Below are 18,257 nucleotides of genomic sequence, written 5' to 3'. Positions count from 1 at the left end.
ATTGAAATGATATTCATATGTAAATCAACAAACAAAATAAAAGAAAACTACATATCTCTCCTTTAAAACTAGTACTTTCGTAGGTGCTCTGTGTTTCATGGGTGGCGTAACTGGCGTCCTGCAGCATACTTGAGGTGGTAAGTTCCCCGTTTGTGGCTTGCCACTACAACGTAAGGTCCTTCCCACTGAGGGCCTAATTTCCCTTCTTCTCCCGAGGTCACGCCGGTTTCTTTCAGCACTAAGTCGCCTGCTTTAAATGATCTAGGTCTCACTCGTTTGTTGAAGTATTGCTCTGCTTTCCTCTTAAAAGCTGCAACCCTAATATCTACATCTGCCTTTATCTCCCCTAATAGGTCTAGGCTTTCTTCTAACCCTGCAATGTTTGCTTCTGGATCAAAATTTCTTCTTCTGTAGCTTGGTAACCTGACTTCTACTAGTGCCATCGCCTCACTCCCATAGGCTAGGGTGAAAGGTGTTTGGCCTATTGAGGTTTTTGCTGTCATTCTGTAAGCCCACAAAATTTCTAGGAGCTTGTCTGCCCATAGCCATTTTTTGTCACCTATCTTCTTTTTCAGTATTCCCATGATGGTTATTAGTTGCTTCTACCTGCCTGTTTGCTTAGGGATGGCCTGGGGAAAGTTACTTGACCTTGATTCCTAGATCTGCACACCAGTGACGATAATGTTCAAAGTTGAATTGTCTTCTGTTATCAGAAATGATACACTGAGGTATCCCAAAGCTGTATGCTACCACCTTCCATAGAAACTTTGTCACACTTTGAGCAATTATTGTAGCCATTGCCTCAGCTTCTGCCCACTTTGTAAAGTAGTCAACAGCTACAATAATGAATTTGGTTCCTCCTTTGCTAGGAGGCAAAGGGTCTACCAAGTCTACTCCCCATTGGGTGAACGACCATGGGAATGTTATAGACCGCAACTCTCTAGGGGGTGCACTTGAGATTGGTGCATGAATCTGACACTGGACATATTTTTTCCCGAACTCCTTCACATCTTTAAGTGCATTTGGCCAATAGTACCCTGCCCCTACAATCTTTGCAGCGAGTGATCGTCCTCCTGCGTGACTCCCGCAAATCCCCTCTTGTACTTCCTTCATCACGTACTCAGCTTCTTCCTCTGTTACACATCGCAACAATGGGTTTGGGAAACCCAGCCTGTAAAGTACTTCGTCAATTATGGTAAACCTGGTCGCCCTGCTTTTTAACTTTCTCGGCTCTTCCCGAGATGGGGGAAGTTCACCTATCTCCAAAAAAATTTTTATATCATTGCCCATTCTGGCGTATTCTCCCCGATGTGCAAACTTTCCTCTCCTACCGCCGGTCTGGCCATTGCTTGTAATTCAACCTTCCATGGTAGTATTTCTTCTTGCTTTGCTAAGGCTACCCGTGCCATTCAGTCAGCCTTGAAATTATCTCCACGAGGTATCTTCTCGATTCGAAAGTACTTGAGACCTTTGCTTTGTTCCTGGACTTGGTGAAGGTATTTTATTAGCTTGGATCCCCTAGCCAAATATTCCACTGTGATTTGCCCAACTACTACTTGTGAATCGGCTTTCATCTCAACTTTTTTGCCTTATAATATCCTCGTGATCGCCAAACCGGCGAGTACTGCTTCATACTCAGCTTCGTTGTTTGTCATTTTGAATTCCAATCGTACTGCGTGGTACGACTCTTTCCTCTCACTTGTTACTATGTACACTCGCCTCCTCCACCTGCTCAACAGGCTAACCCATCTACATACACTTGCCATGGATTCTACTCAAGTGGTTTGTGGACTTCTTTGAAATTCAAAAATTCTGCTACGAAATCAACAAGTATCTGCCCTTTCACAGTGCTTTTTGGTATGTAACAAATGTCTCACTCACTTAGTTCAATTGACCATTTGACCGACCCTCATGAGGTGTCTGGTTTTTGCAACACCTTTTGTAAAGGCGACGAAGTGATTACCTTTATTGGATTGGCTTGGAAATAAGGCCGTAATCGCCTTGCTGTTACTACCACACCGAAGGCAACCGACTCCAACTTTGGATACCTGGCCTCTGCTCCACTCAACGCCCTGCTTATGCAATACACTTGCTTTTTCTCTTTCCTTTCCTCTCGTACCAACGCAGTAGATACTGCATCTAGAGTTACTGCTAAGTACAATGACAATGGCTCTCCTGGCTTGGTGTGACTGAGCAATGGTGGCTTAACTAGATACTCTTTTAATTGAGTAAATGCTTCTTCGCACTTGCCATCCCACTCCCATGCTTTTTTAAGCACCTGAAAGAAATGAAAACATTTATCCGTTGATCGTGATACAAACCTGTTTAGAGCTGCAATCTTGCCTGTCAGTTTTTGTACTTCATTCAAGTTCGTGGGCGACTTCATCTTTATTATTGCTTTGAGTTTCTCAGGATTTGCTTAATTCCTCTCTCTGACACCATAAAATCGAGGAATTTTCTCAACTGTACTTCAAATGCGCATTTCGTTGGGTTGAGCTTCATTTGGTACTGACGTCAAACCTAAAAAGCCTCCTTAAGGTCTGTATGTGTTGGTCAAACTCTCTATTTTTTACTAGTAGATCATCGACGTATACCTCTATGCTTCTTCCTATCTGGTTTTTAAACATTTTGTTTACCAACCTCTAGTAGGTTGCCCCAGCATCCTTCAAGCCGAAAGGCATCACCTTATAGCAATATAGTCCCCGGTCAACTATAAAAGTGGTTTTCTCCTGATCAGTCTTCTTGATCCTGATTTGATTGTATCGCTAGTAAGCATCCATAAAACTTAACATTTTATGCCCTGCTATTGTGTCTACTATCATATCTATCATTCGTAACGAAAAACTATCTTTCGAGCAAGACTTGTCGAGTTCGGTAAAATCCACACACATTCGCCACTTCCTGTTGGACTTTTTTACCAACACCACATTAGACAGTCACTCTGGATAATGTGCTTCTTTGATGAATCCAGCTACTAATAACTGATCCATCTCTTCTGCGATTATTTCGTACTTCTCGGTACTAAAGTTTCTCTTTTTTTGCTTTACTGGGCATACCTTTGGATCTACGTTCAACTCATATTCAATGACTTCCTCGCCTATCCCTGGCATATCTTTATGACTCCATGCAAATACATCTTTATGGTCTAGAAGGAAGTCTATCAGTTGCTATCTCTCTTCTTGTGCCAATTTTGTCCAGATCTTCACATGGCTTTCGAGGTGATTCCGCTCAAGGGTGACCAGTTCTAGAGGTTTATCTGCCTCCCCATGCTTCAGGGTTTCTTCATCTTTAGTCTCTAACTCCGTCGCCATTACCTGTGGTCCCAACAGGAGGACCACCTGTTCTTTAGTATCCATGATACTGACCTCTCACTGCCATTGTCTGAGTTCTTGCACATAACATTCTCTGGCCAAGACCTGCTTGCCACGCACTTCGTCTATTTCTCTTGGAGTACCTCACCTCTTAGGAACTTCATTTTTAGATGATAGGTTGAGGTAATGGCTTTTAACGCATTTAATGTGGGTCGTCCAATAATCACATTATATGCTGACCGAGTTCTTACTACTAAAAACTTAGTCATCATCGTGGTGACATAATGGTTTGTGCCTACAGATATTGGCAATGTAATAGGCCCTATTGGTTGCACTGCATCTCCAATGAACCCCCTTAATGTGGTTGGTGCTAGTTTCAACTGCTCTTTGTCGATTCCCATTTTGCTAAAAGCATCCCAAAACAAAATATCTGCCGAACTTTCATTGTCAATCATTATCCTCATAGTGGTAAAATTTGCTACTAAAATTGTTATGACCAAACCTTCATCATGGTGATATACAACCTCTCGGCAGTCTTCCTCGTCAAAATATATTATGGGGGATACTTGTACTCGGGGTTGTTTGATGGGTCTCTCTACCTTGTAAACTTATTCATATTTTGCCCACCTTGCATAGGCCTTTCTTCCTGAGGAAGTTGGACCACCTCTTGCATATCCACTGGCGATAATGTGTATCTCCCCTAAAGGTGGGTTTCTCTCGTTTTCATCTATTCTTCTTCTTCGATCCCTAGGTTCATTTGACCTCCTCTTCTTTTTTGATGATTCCTGTCACCTGGGACTCTTACTTCTTCACTTTTTATGTTCATTCTTTTGTTTGTTTGTTCGTCGTGGAGAGGTGATGTTTTGGGCTATCAACTGTTCCAATTCGCCATTGTTCTTCATTTCCTCTACTTTTCGTTTCAAGCTGTAACAGTCCTCGGTTCTGTGTCCCTTTGTTTTGTGATAAGTGCAGTACTTCTCGATTTGTCTTTCGTTCTCGATTGGGTTTTTTTTTTTTTTTTTTTTTTTTTTTTTTTTTTTTTTTTTTGCTTTTTCTGAATAGTGTTCATAACTGCTACTATGTCTTCTTATATTGCCATCTCGCCTTGACTCATGTTGGCCCCTTTTCGCCTTTTGATCTCCATCTCGGTCTTAGTCCCTTTTCGCCTTTTGATCTCCATCTCGGTCTTTCCTCTGTCCTTCTTTTTGTTCACATTCACTCATTCTTTCTGGTTGGGTGGTTAAGGCGATCAAGGTGTCTTCAGTATTAACAAAATTGTCAGCCATAAACTTTCATAAGGTGGAAGGGTTTTTCTAGGCCAGCTCAGCCATAAAAAGGGCTCCTTGGCCAAATACCTTCCAATAGTGCTGCCAACATGATTTTCTCGTCTTGGTCGTCGATCTTTATCTTTTCTTTATTGAAGCATGTTAAATACGCTATCAAACTTTTATCCTCCCATTGTTTGACAGTCAACAAGTATGCGGCGGGTCTCCTGCATTTTCTACTCGCCATAAATTGGGTCAAGAACTGTTGGCCTAGCTTTTTGAAACTATCTATGGAGTTTGGTTGCAGTGCACCAAACCATCCTCTCGCCGATCCCTTTACTGTCAAAGGGAAAGCTCAACAAGCAATTTCTCTTAGGAACCCATGAAGCGTTATATGAGTTTTGAAAGTCTTAAGGTGCTCTACGAGATCTTTCGAGCTGTCGTATAGGTCCATTGACGGGACTTTAAATTTTTTGGGCAGGGGCATCTTTAGGATTTCCATAGAAAATGGTAGATTTGTGCTAGACAACAACTGATCGACCGAAGAAGACGTTCCTATCTTCTTGGCCATCTCCTCATATTTGTCCATCAAGCTACATACGTCGTGGTGCAATTTCTTCGTTTCCTTGTTCTCTTGATGGCATTTTCCCGCACTATTTGCCTCCATCTCTATCCTATCAGCCTGACTGGGTGTCGCATCCTCGCCTGATGGCCCATTTCGTGACTTAAGAGTCTCATTTTCCTTACACAATGAATCCATCTCCGTGATAAGCTTCTTTATCATTTCCTTCATTTCCGCAATCTTCTCCTTCATGTTTTGTGAAGTTTCTCCTTGATCTCTAGTTGCCTGAGACAGAGTAGTGATAAGCATATGAAAAGTATGCAAAGTGTGAGACTTAACAAATCTCACAGACGGTGCCAACTGTTATGGACTTGTTTCACCACCGCCACCTCCCGATCACCTGCAACCAAAGTAGAGAGAGCACGGGGGTCCGAGGGAACGCATCCGATGCCTAAGTCAATAATTTGAAGATAATAATAATAACAACAATAATTCCATCCCTTTACTTACTCAAGTTTTTCCTTTATATAGAACTGCATGAATTATCTTTGTTCCCTCATTGGATAGTGGTTATTCTTTATTTGAATTCAAATTTAGAGACGAAGATTCATCTCTTAGCAAATTTGAATAATAACCTCATTCATCTTTTGCCATCAACTGGATAGCTATCCCGTCGATATTGGCTTATCCAGTCGTTGTTGACCTTGGGCTGGGCTCTCTTTGTGCTGAGCTGGACCTCTTGGTCATAATATGGGCTTTAGTCGTTTGATAAGAGCCTAAGTCCATTTCAAGGGCTAATTGGTCGAGATGTCCTCTCCATAAAAGTTATTAATTTGCGAGATCATTGTTGTTTTGTCTTTCTAGTTTCTCCAATATTAACTAGACTTGGATAGAATGAGAAGACGTGAGCAAATTTGACACAACATACAAACTCGTGGAAAAGGAATAGAGATACTCCTAATTGAATTGGATGATGTAATAATTATCATTATGAGAAATGCTTTAAATATAAAGAGATCTCACAAAAGTAAACCTACAAATTGATATAGTTTTATATAATACGTTATATCTATTTCACAATACAAATTGAAGACTCTTTAGGATGAATTGTTGAATTATATGCTTTTGCCTCCTTGTGTTACTTCAAGAAATTGTAATTGTGGAGTCTTAAAGGTTGTTCTTAAACATTGACAACGTGAATATGTGATGTATTTCTTGATGGGACTTAATGACACTTTTGCAAGTGTTCGATCTCAAATTTTGTTGATAGATCCATTTACTGATATCAACAGAGTATTTTCTTTGATTTTGCAAGAAGAAAGACAGCATAGTATTCATTCTAATGGCAAACTTGCCAATCTTGATTCTGTTGCTTTGGTTTCCATTACTCAGCAATAGAATTCTTAGAAAATCACGCCAAGGAATAAATCGTCTTCAAAACCTAAACCAATGTGTAGCCACTGTGGCATGGTGGGAAATACCAAGGAGAAATGCTATAAACTCAATGGGTATCCTCCTGGATACAAGTTTACAAGATCTCGAATTAACTCTGTCAATGGTAATTCTTCTGATACTATTTCACAAGAGGCACAAACTTTTGAAGGATCTTCAATACCTTTTTCTCAATAGCAGTGTCAGCAACTTCTTTCTATGCTTGATTTACACAATTCTTCAACCAAACCTGCTATGGTTCACCAATTAGGTACTCAGCAAAATTCTTAGACATTTCTTAATCAGTCAGGTATATTACCTTCTCCTCAACATAGTACCTTTGCTGCTCTTAATTTTCAACATTTTTCTTCATTTATTAACAAAGTTGAAAATAAATTTTTTAATGCACCTTCGATCACTGATAGTAGTGCAACTGACCACATGGTTAGTTCTGCTTCTTTCTTAAATTCTTATTCATCTGTTCAATCTACTTTTGTGACGCTTCCAAATGTTCACAAAGTCAATGTTACACACATAGGCATGGTCAAAATTTCTGATACTTTAACCTTGACTAATGTGCTATGTGTTCCATCTTTTTTGTTCAACCTTTTATCAATTAGTAAACTTGTTCATTATACTAATTGTGCTGTTGTTTTCCTCAATAAATCATGTTTCAGTCATAACCTATGTGCACGGAGGACGATTGGTATGGGTGAACAACGAGATAGACTTTATTACTTGCTGATAAGACATTTACATCTGATGCAGTTGATATTTTTGTTTCTAGTGCATTTTCTAATTCCAATAATCTGTTCCCTACTTCCAGCATTCTTGCTACAATTGTTTCAAGTCCTCCAATCTTAGACAGATGGCATTATCGTCTAAGACATCCATCAAATGCTAGACAATGTTTATTGAATAAACAAGATTATGTTATCAATTCTCCTTGTACAAACATTTGTGATATATGCCATTATGCAAAACAAGCTCGTTTGTCATTTCCTCTAAGTAATTTTGTTACTACAGCACCATTTGAAATCATCCATACTGATATATGGGGTCCTTTCTCTACTTCCACTTTGGAAGGATTTCAATACTTTCTTACAATTGTGGATGCTTTTTCATGGGACACTTGGGTCTCTATACTGAAAAATAAATTTGAAACTAGACTTAAGTTACTTTCCTTCTTCGCTCTTGCTGAAATACAATTCAATCATAAAGTTCAAACCATTGGAAGTGATAATAGTCTAGAATTCAATATGACCAGTTATTATGATTCTAAGGGAGTCATTCATCAAGTGAGTTGTAATGCAACTCCTCAGCAAAATGGAATTGTGGAACGAAAACATAGACATTTGTTAGAAGTGGCTAAAGCTCTCAGATTTCAAGCACATATGCCTTTATGTTTTTGGGGTGATTGTGTCTTAACAGCTGCTTATATTATCAACAGATTACCCACTCCACTTCCTTCTCTTCGAAGATCCACTAGACAGAGACATCCACCAAATTATTTGCAGCACTATCATTGCCATCTCAACAGTTCCTCATCAAGCCATAGTTCCCTTGCTGCAACTTCTTCCAAGGTAAGCACTCCTTACCCTTTGTGTTCTTATCTTTCATATTCCAAATTGCATCATGCATACCAAGCCTACATAGTTTCCTTGTCTTCCAATTTTGAACCCAAATATTATTATCAAGCTATCAAATTTCCTCATTGGCGTAATGCCATGTCAGTTGAATTTGCTGCTCTTGAAGAAAAACATACTTGGGTTCTCACGAGTTTACTTCTTGATAAACATCCCATTGGTTGCAAATGGGTGTACAAAATTAAATATAAGTCAGATGGTGCCACTGAAAGATACAAAGTTAGGTTTTAGCAAAGGGGTACACCCAACAAGAAGGTTTGGACTTTCTTGATACCTTCTCTCCTGTTGCCAAACTCACTAGTGTTGATGTTTGCTTGCCACTGCTACTGCCAAAGGATAGTATTTACATTAGTTAGATGTAAATAACGCTTTTCTTCATGGAGATTTAGATGAAGAAGTATACATGACACTTCCTTAAGGCTATGGAAGTGAGGGGGAGACACGAGTATGTCAATTGACTAAGTCCTTATATGAACTCAAGCAAGCTTCACGCCAATGGTTTCACAAGTTATCAAATTGTCTTTTGACTCATGGTTTTTCATGGTCTAAGTGTGACTGCGCTTTGTTCACTAAAGTCACTACAAGTTCATTTCTTGTTTTGCTTGTCTATGTGGATGGTGTGATAATAGTAAGCAATGATATTCAAGTTGTGCAAGATATTAAGAACGTTCTTCATTCTGAGTTTAAGATTAAAGATCTTGGAGAATTAAAATACTTCCTAGGATTGGAAGTGGCTCGAGCATTTAAAGGCATTTCTATTTGCCAAAGACACTATGCTCTTGAAGTGTTAACAGATTCAGGTTTCATTGGCTATAAACCAGTTAAAATATCCATGGATCCTAACTTGCGCCTCACCAATACAAAGATTGGTTACTAAAGGATCCTACTGTCTATCAAAGGCTAATAGGGAGGTTACTTTATCTAACTATTACAAGGCCAAGCTTGGTATTTTCTGTTCACATTTTGGCTCAGTTTATGGATAAACCAGCATAACTTCATTTGGATGTTACATATCTGGTGTTGAGATACTTAAAAGGGATTCCAGGGCAGGGTATATTTTTACCTGCATCATCATCCTTACAATTGAAGGCATTCACGAATTCAGATTGGGCAGCATGCCCTGAAACAAGAAAATCAATTACTGGGTTTTGTGTTTTCTTAGATGACTCTCTTATTTCTTGGAAATCCAAGAAACAAAACATTGTATCAAGATCATCAGCCGAAGCTGAATACAAGGCTCTCAATTCTACAACATGTGAATTAACTTGGTTAATTGCATTGCTTAAAGATTTTGGTATTAATCACATTTCACTAGCTTTACTTTTCTATGATAGCAAAGTTGCTCTACATATAACAGCTAACCCAGTGTTACATGAGAGAACGAAACACATTGAGATTGATTGCCATTTGGTTAGAGAGAAAATCCAAGCTGAAATATTGCGTACTCTTCATGTGAATTCAAAGCATCAATTAGCAAATTTCTTTACAAAAGCCTTGGCCTCACCATAATTTACATTTTTCCTTTCCAAGATGAGAGTGATAAATATACACACTCTATCTTGAGGGAGAGTGTTGACAGATGTACATATGAATCAACAAATTAGTTAGAAAGTTATTTTATTATGTAACACGTGTAATTAGTCCTTGTATATAAAAGGATAAAGGTTAGTCTTGTATTCATTCAACTCGTTTTTCTCAATCGAAGAAAAGATAATTCTTTCTCAATTTAAATTTCTCTCTTACTGAGTTCTTTAGGTTTTATGGTTGATAGCTTGGAGCTATCATCTTTTCAACAAGAGAAATAATAAACGTCATATTATCATATGAGTCTTACAACTTATAATATTAATGTTTATATATGTAGAATATTTAAGCAATATGAATATCGCATGAGTATTTAATGTCGTAATATGTATTTTTCTCCGCATTAAACTATTTAATTCGATCAGATAATTTGAGAGAATACAAGTAGACTAAACATGACGATTTGAAGGAAAATTAGCCTTTAATTAATTAATGCAATGAATCCAGTGATCTTTACAATTCGATCTTTTGAAGGAAGGGCCAAGAGAATAGAGATGGATGCAACGATTTCACATTGGTGTGTGCTAATATTCTCAATCTCACACCTTGACACCATAATGCATCTTCAAAAATCTCTAAAATGATGCAAATGCAAACAAAGATCCTGTGTTCAATAAGGCAGAATGCATGCAGCTTGTCGCGCTCATGTGCATGCTGAAAATGATCAAAAAGGAGAGACACAACCATCCAAAGAAAGAGGAAAAAAAAAAGTTGGTGTAGATAATCTGATCTGAAAGAGAGATTTTAAAATTTGAATTTTTCAAATCAAATCTTACTATTTAAATGATGTGGATGACGTGCTCTATACCGATTTGATAATAGAATAATTAACTTAAGAGAAAAAAAGGTTTTATAATTGGGATTTCAAACAACTTTTTATTAATTACATATTTAGAGATACTCTTTATTTATTTATTTGCCATGAAGCTGATGTTGTATTCCATGCATAAAATCCGTTGCTTTTTAGTTTTTTTTTTTTAAATTAAAAGAAAATAAAAGGATGAGACAAAAAGACAAGCATTGGAGCAAACAGTATCGAGGATAGTATACAATTAATTAATTTCGTGTACCCACACATGAACATGTTCATGTGTCGTTATTTATGGCCTCGAAAATTGCCGGATGAAGCAGTCCCATCACGTGGGATCCCCAGGTAACAACATATTATATATTGTACATTATTTCAACGAATATGATTGCAATTATATGGTGCTTTAATTTCTGTGGGGAATTAATTAATAAAATATCACAACTTAATTAAGAAATTTTGTTCTTGATCAGAGAAAGTAGTAGGGTTATATATATATAGACACACACACATATCAATCAAGAGATCACATCTCGCAAATAGAATGCAAAAGTGAACGTACTGTTTTTATATGTTTCATATTTTTAAATCATTGATTGATTGAATGTTCATAGCCTTACCGACACTTCATTTTTTGTCTTGATTTCGACTTTGCATATATTTTTTTGTTGTTTAATCACATGAATAAGCTAGCTAGATCCACATGCCCAATTTTTTTACATGCATAGTTGTTAATCCGAAAGATTGATTATCTAATGAGAGTAAGATTGATTATCTAATGAGAGTAATGCTCAGTCATAAAAAGATTTCACAAAAATAAAGTCACAAACTAACATATTGACTAATTCACGTAATACGTTAGTACTACTTTACAATAAAAATAACTTTAAAATCTAATGTAACATATCAAACTATTTCATGATCAGCTTATGACTTTTGTGAAATATCTAATCACTGAAACATGATTTGATGTCTTCAAATATTCTAACTATAAGACACACTGCCTCATTTGGTTACACAGTTCAGATGAGATGAGATGAGATATTTTGAAGAAAGTTGAATAAAATATTATTATAATATAATTTTTTTAACATAATTTTTGTTTTTAGATTTAAAAAAGTTGAATTGTTTATTATATTTTGTCTAGGAGTTTGAAAAGTTATAATGATTATATGAGATGAGATGAGATAGTTTAGTTTTATGTAACCAAACTAGCCAAGTAATTTGACTATTTCTAATCATTACAACTTTCTTAAACTCTCATAATAATAAAATAAACAATTTAACTTTTTTAAATTCTAAAATAAAAATAATATTAAAAAAATATACTCTAATAATATTTTATTTAATTTTTAATTTTAATCTCAACTCATCTCATTTTTGCTAAATCAAGCATAGGCCTAAGGTGTCCCGTGTACAGCACCTATCACCACACTAAAAATATCACCTAATTAGGGGTAGATTCCATTAAAAACACTAGAATTAATGTTGTCGTGCTTAGGTGATGAAGAATTAATATAAGTTATTGTGCTTTGATTTTGACTGATACAATTAGGCCTATTAATAATTCCAAATAAACTCTGATTAATTTAAGCACATGACTTGGGTAATTGACAATGAAAACTTCAAGTAGTACATTATGATAAGAATCTAAAGTGGATCTTCTATGCGTATATGTATATATCTCTCTCTTAAGAATATGCAGAGTTTTCTCACCAATTATGAAACTATATTTCAGAAGATAAAGGGCTCCTTGCTTAGTTACCGAGCTACCATTTGGGAGAGTGTTGTATCATTGATGGAACAATCTTCTAGCTGGAATTGAGATTTGATTCCCTCATCTTCGTTTCCTTTTGTAGAAAAAGCAGGAATGTTGGGGATTGTAAGAGCAGCATTCTCACTTTTTAGCATTGAAGAAACCTCCAAAATGGATGGCCTATCAGTTGCATTTTCCTGAACGCATAAAAGACCTATTTGAAGACATCTGATTAGTTTACATGATGAAACTGTATCATCTAGAGATGGATCCATAACTCCATGCCTTTTCCTGACTTCCACAAGTCATATGCCTGAAATTACAGAAAATTCCCCACACATTAATGTTACTGACCATGATAAGCATAAATTTGATTTTTGTTCATACTTATATATTATGGAAGAGAGTGTTGAACCAACTTACATATTCGAGGAGGTTCAAATCTTCATTTAGACCATAAAAGCAGGCATTCTTCTTACCACTTATGATTTGTAGGATCAAAACTCCAAAGCTGTAAACATCGGATTTAGTAGAGTATAAACCTTTTTTAACATATTCCGGCGAAACATAACCACTGCAGTGGTAAATTGTATACAACAATTAGTCTCGGATGAAAAGAATGCTTAAATTATTCAACTTTAATAGGAAGAATACTCACTATGCTCCCACAATTCGGTCGGTGTTTGCTTCATATTCATCTTTACTGAAAATCTTTGCCATACCAAAATCTGAGATCTTAGGCTTCATTTCATTGTCAAGTAATATGTTGCTAGCTTTCAGGTCTCGATGGATTATTGTCAATCTCGAGTATTCTTGGAGATATAGAAGTCCTTGAGTAATCCCTTCGATTATATGAACACTCTTTTTCCAATCCAAAAGAAATCGTCTGGCACTGTCTGCATCAATTCTATAATGAAATACTAGTTTTCGGAGCAATGACTTAAACAAATGAGCAAAATGCTAATAAGTTCACAAGTACTTTCAGAACCAGAACAATATTTGTCAACCCCCTCTAAAGCTTAAGCTAAAGCTAAGTTCACCTTGATTTATATTTAAGCTTAACTCTGGATGGCACCAGCCACCAAGAATAAAAAAAAAATTCTTTTCTCATACTGCAACTGCCACCTCTTTCATATATGTTGAACTGGGGCACATGTGGGGCATGGATATTTGTTTCTATTTCAACACTAAAAAATTAAGAAACATTGCAAAACAAATTACATTATGCTAATTATGAACAGATAGGATTCTTACCAAAGAGGTAGAAGTCCAAGCTTTTGTTTGGCATGTACTCGTAGATCAGCATTTGTTCATCCCTTTCAATGCAAAATCCCAATACTCTCACAAGATTGACATGTTGCAGTTTTGCTGTTAGTGTAACCTCATTCTTGAACTCCTCAAACCCCTGTGTTGAAGCTTTTGAAAGTTTTTTCACTGCTATTTCCTGTTTGTTTGCTAGTACACCCTGCAGCATACACACCCATCCATGGTTAGTGTTATAAAGGTAGAAAATGCGGCATATATGCAGCAGCCCGGTATCTGATAACTAGGCATTGTCTAATTATAGATTACCAAGCACTAAAAAAGTTTACCTTGTAAACAGGACCATATCCACCCTCTCCTAGCTTATTTTCAAATGAAAATTTATTCGTAGCCATCTCGATAACAGCATAACTATAGACTTCAAGATCCGGAACATTGGTGTTTAAGTTTCCAGAAGTTGCTATACCATTTACTTTGGCTTCTTGTTCTTTCCTTGCCTTCAGTACAATCCCTGTAACCGAAGAGGACAAATAAGAGAAAAAATGTTTAAAGATATCAATTTACAATATATGTGGAATTAAGCAGAGTCTTATCTGAACTCCGAGTTACAACTAGGACAAAAGAAATTACCAGCAGATTTGACCTTTCTCTTCCTCAAATAACACATCACCCACACTGAGCCTAGGAGGAGAACAATCGTAGCACTACTCGAAACCAAGACAATCACTAACAATCTCTCCTTTTGGTTCTGATTTTCATCACCAAGCTCCTCTGCTGATGGTCAAATCATTTCACAATCAGAGATGTAGAAGCATATCGTAAAATTAACCAATTTGAACCTTATCATTTACCAATTGTAAAAGCCGTTGATGATGTATTAGCAAAAGGAACTAAACCAGGGTAAACATAAATGGTTTAATTAATGTCACCAGTTACATACTTAACTAGAATGATATGATCTACAAATTATGTATCAGGAATGAATACGTTCTGAAGAGACACTACTATGTTCTAATTCCTACCTGCAGCTAGAGAAAGCACACAATTGTCATCATGGTTGGATACTTGCCAGATATAATAACCAAGCTACCTCATTTCCTTGGCATAAGAAACCTTAGTTCTGACAGCCTCCACATCATCAAAACCAATCCAAAATGATTCAGCTATGCAGTAATTTTCCACATAAGTGGAATAGTACATTATAGCAGCCCCATATATCCAAATATGATCTTTGATTGGCTTAAAGGTTATATCTACTTCGGTTGTGATGGTTGGACCTGTGGTTGGTGCACCTGTGGCGTTGTCCTAGGAATCTACGAGATTCCACGCATAGCCATAGAAAGGCAATCCCAAAACCAACTTGCCTGTGGATAAGCCCCTAGAGGTCCAGGTGCGGATACCATAATGTGTATTGAGCTGGCTCGCTGGATCATACAAAGCCGCATGAGCAGCCTGACGTTATCCCGCTTAGCTGCATGGTAGTCATAAGCCATAATATTTAACCAATTCAAGTTACTCTTCATTGACTCTACTGGGAAAAAAATTGATCCTAAATCTGGCGACTAATGAACTGCAGCAGTCAAGAGCAGTTGTTGTTGGCTAGAATTTTTAGACTCGGACTCTACAGCTACTCGCCACTAAAGAGGTTGCCCATGTTGGTGACATCATATATAGCTTGTAGTCCCACCCTTTTGTTCATGGTGCATGGACCAGACTACTACAAGCCATTGATAGCTAGCGGGGCAGCTGCATGAATTTAAAGGTCTTGTACATATACAGATCTTTTGGATCTATGATTCTCTATGATCTCATGTCTATCTTGCCTACTTATTCATAAGCCAAGATCAATTCAACACAGTCGGCGCATGCAGATGGCGCTAGTCATTCATATCCGACCAATCCTGCAAATTCATTCTAAATTCCTGAATTTTGCAAAAGAGTCCTACCTTTTTTTGATAAGTGAAAATAAACCATTATATTATTTTTATGTTTACAGGTTGGTTTTGCTTTTATTCCCATAAAGTCAGGAAAAGTTATTTTCTTTCCTGTAATTACTTGGTCATAAAAGTAAAGAAAATGAATGAATAAAAGAAACACATCACGTGGAATTCAACACGTCATATGTAAAAAATAAGACTTATAAATATATTTTCTTAAGAAATAATATGTAACCAACCTGCTGCTCTAGAAAGCACCCAATCGTCATCATTGCCGACTTGAAACACGTTGTAACCAAGCAGACCCTTTTGCTTTACATAAGAAACTTTAGCTCTAATAGCCTCCACATCGTCGTAATTAATCCAAGTTAACCCAACCGTGCAGTAATTCACCACTGAAGTAGCATTATAGCCGGAAACTGCTTCCTGAGCATTGTTTCTAATAAACCATTTGAACCACTTATAGCTCACGGCACCGTCCTTTGTGACCGCCGGACCCGTAGAGGCTGCACCCATTGGATTCTTTTGGGGGCTCAAAAGTTTCCACGCATAGCCATGGTAAGGCAACCCCAAGACCAACTTGCTCGGCAAAAAACCTCTTGTCTTCCACTCATTTATGCCATCATTCGTATTAGCCATGTTCGAAGGGCCATACAAAGCAGCATGAAAGAATGTGACTCTGTCCCTACCTGCAGGCAAATAGTAATTGTACGCTAATACATGTACCCAATCCAAGTTCCTCCTCATGGAATCAATTGGGTAAATCACTGAACCCAAAGCTGGCAGACGATTGCCGGACATGACCAGGAGTAACTCTGGCTTGCTTGAATTTTTTGCCTCAGAATTTACAGCAACTCGCCACTCGTCCAAAAGGGTACCAATGTTGGCCATATCCGAGCTACTTCCTGTTGGCTCAACCCCAGAAAGGTCTAAACCTTGCAACCCATAAAGCCTAGCTGTTTCTATGGAAGACTGAACGAAAGAATTTCTGTAAGAGGACTGGTTTATCATTGAGAAGAAGTTTAGCAAAAGCTCTCGGCCAACCCATATCGACAAAAGCGTTGTAACGGACGGGTTCTTGGTTTTTACGTTGTCGGCGAAGGTAGAGAATTGTTGTTCGGTGGAGAAGTCGATGAAGAGATGGTGGGTGGAGGAGTTAACGAAAGTGAAACCGCATATAAGGTGCGTGAAAAGCTTAGAATTTAAATCGGAAATGAAATTTCCGTCACCCGTATAATAGTAGCCAGCTTTGACCCGTGATTGTGGGGTTGAACAGTGGCATTTGAGAGCGAGATATAGGAGGATGAGGAGGAAGAGGGCAACCAGTTTGGACGACATAGAAGAATGTTGTCAACACATATAACACAAAGGCATGCGCAGGGAAATGACCAAGCACTTGAAGATAGAGATGTTCCAGCAGAATTCTGGAGGAGAAAAGTTGTGCACACGGCAAAGCAGGGGATGGATTCTTGTCGGTCCCAGATCCTTTTTTTCATGTACTTCTAATCCGACAGTCTTACCATCATTTGGATTCATTGACCGACTCTGATCCGACGGCTTGTAACACATGAGTCCTATTAGTAATTTCAATCAAGTAGCCAGAGCAATAAAAGGTATGGGGCCATTTACCTTGCATGGTCGTGGGCACATGCCACGTGTTATAATCACTCTGTGGGGCCCGGTGAATTTATATGTGGTCAGTTGGTGGGGCTATAGGTTGTTAAACTTGAATAAAAAAAGATAACAGAAAAAATTCAAAAAATTAGAATTAAAATAATATTTCAAAATAATAATAATATTAAAAAAAATATTCTAAAAATATTTTATCATTTCAATTCAACATCTAAACGTAATCTTAAGGTTTCAACATCAAACGCAACCTAAGATTTTTATCTTAAAAAAATCATCTAATATTAGTAGATCCGACCAATTAGCAAAAAAATCCCAATAAAATAGACACAAAATATTCAAAATTCAAGTTCGCCTCATTACTTTCATAACAAAAAAGCACACGATTAATCGATTTTCCTTTTTAAATATATTTTTCTTTTTCTGATTGATTTTCTATTATAATTTAAAAATTTTCCATTCCAATAAAAATAGTAGAATAATATTAAATACAATCTCTCAAATCTTGCACACTCTCTTTTAAAAAAAAAAGACAAATTTAATTCCCACATTAAACTTAATTACTAGGGTCTATATGATCTAGTATTTAATCAGTTTTACAATCTCCTGTATTTTACGGAATTGTTAAAATTTCTGGTTGCTTTCTAAAGAACTAATAAAAAGACTTCGAGTCGGAAGAGGTCAATCGCGTCGACACAGATGCTTGCGAAGTCAGACCCTTGCACTTGTGATAGGAGAGTAGCGTACATTCAGCTGCGATATGGATAGCGGAGATCGATATAGTTTTATATAAAAGTTGAATAAAATTTTATTATAATATTATTATTATTTTAAAATTTTAAAAAATTAAAATTTTTTATTATATGTTATATAAAAATTTATAATAATAACATGAGATGAATTACTCTAAGTATCCAAAATTACTCACCGCCACATAAATATTAAATAATGGGAAACCCTGTGGTTCAAGAAATAACCAAGCGGATAAGAAAGGCATGAAAAAAGTACGTGCCAAAATAGACGTGTCGTGCATGCAGCTTTAATTTTGTTTTTTATTAAATTAAG

General features: G+C 37.0%; 1 protein-coding gene across 1 annotated transcript; it reads right to left on the bottom strand.

The window, feature by feature from the left end:
• Positions 1-12,167: 12,167 nt before the first annotated feature.
• Positions 12,168-17,023, bottom strand: LOC121244678 (cysteine-rich receptor-like protein kinase 19). The gene is given in 8 exon segments (XM_041142852.1): positions 12,168-12,637; positions 12,640-12,676; positions 12,787-12,937; positions 13,022-13,259; positions 13,618-13,828; positions 13,956-14,137; positions 14,257-14,400; positions 15,803-17,023. Coding segments are annotated over 8 exon segments (2,331 nt in total). The 5' UTR covers positions 16,902-17,023; the 3' UTR covers positions 12,168-12,368.
• Between the last annotated feature and the right edge of the window lie 1,234 nt (positions 17,024-18,257).

Source organism: Juglans microcarpa x Juglans regia, chromosome 8S, assembly GCF_004785595.1.
Source record: "Juglans microcarpa x Juglans regia isolate MS1-56 chromosome 8S, Jm3101_v1.0, whole genome shotgun sequence".
Taxonomy (NCBI): Eukaryota; Viridiplantae; Streptophyta; class Magnoliopsida; order Fagales; family Juglandaceae; genus Juglans; species Juglans microcarpa x Juglans regia.
The sequence above is the reverse complement of the archived record's forward strand: the minus strand, read 5'-3'. Positions and strand labels throughout refer to the sequence as shown.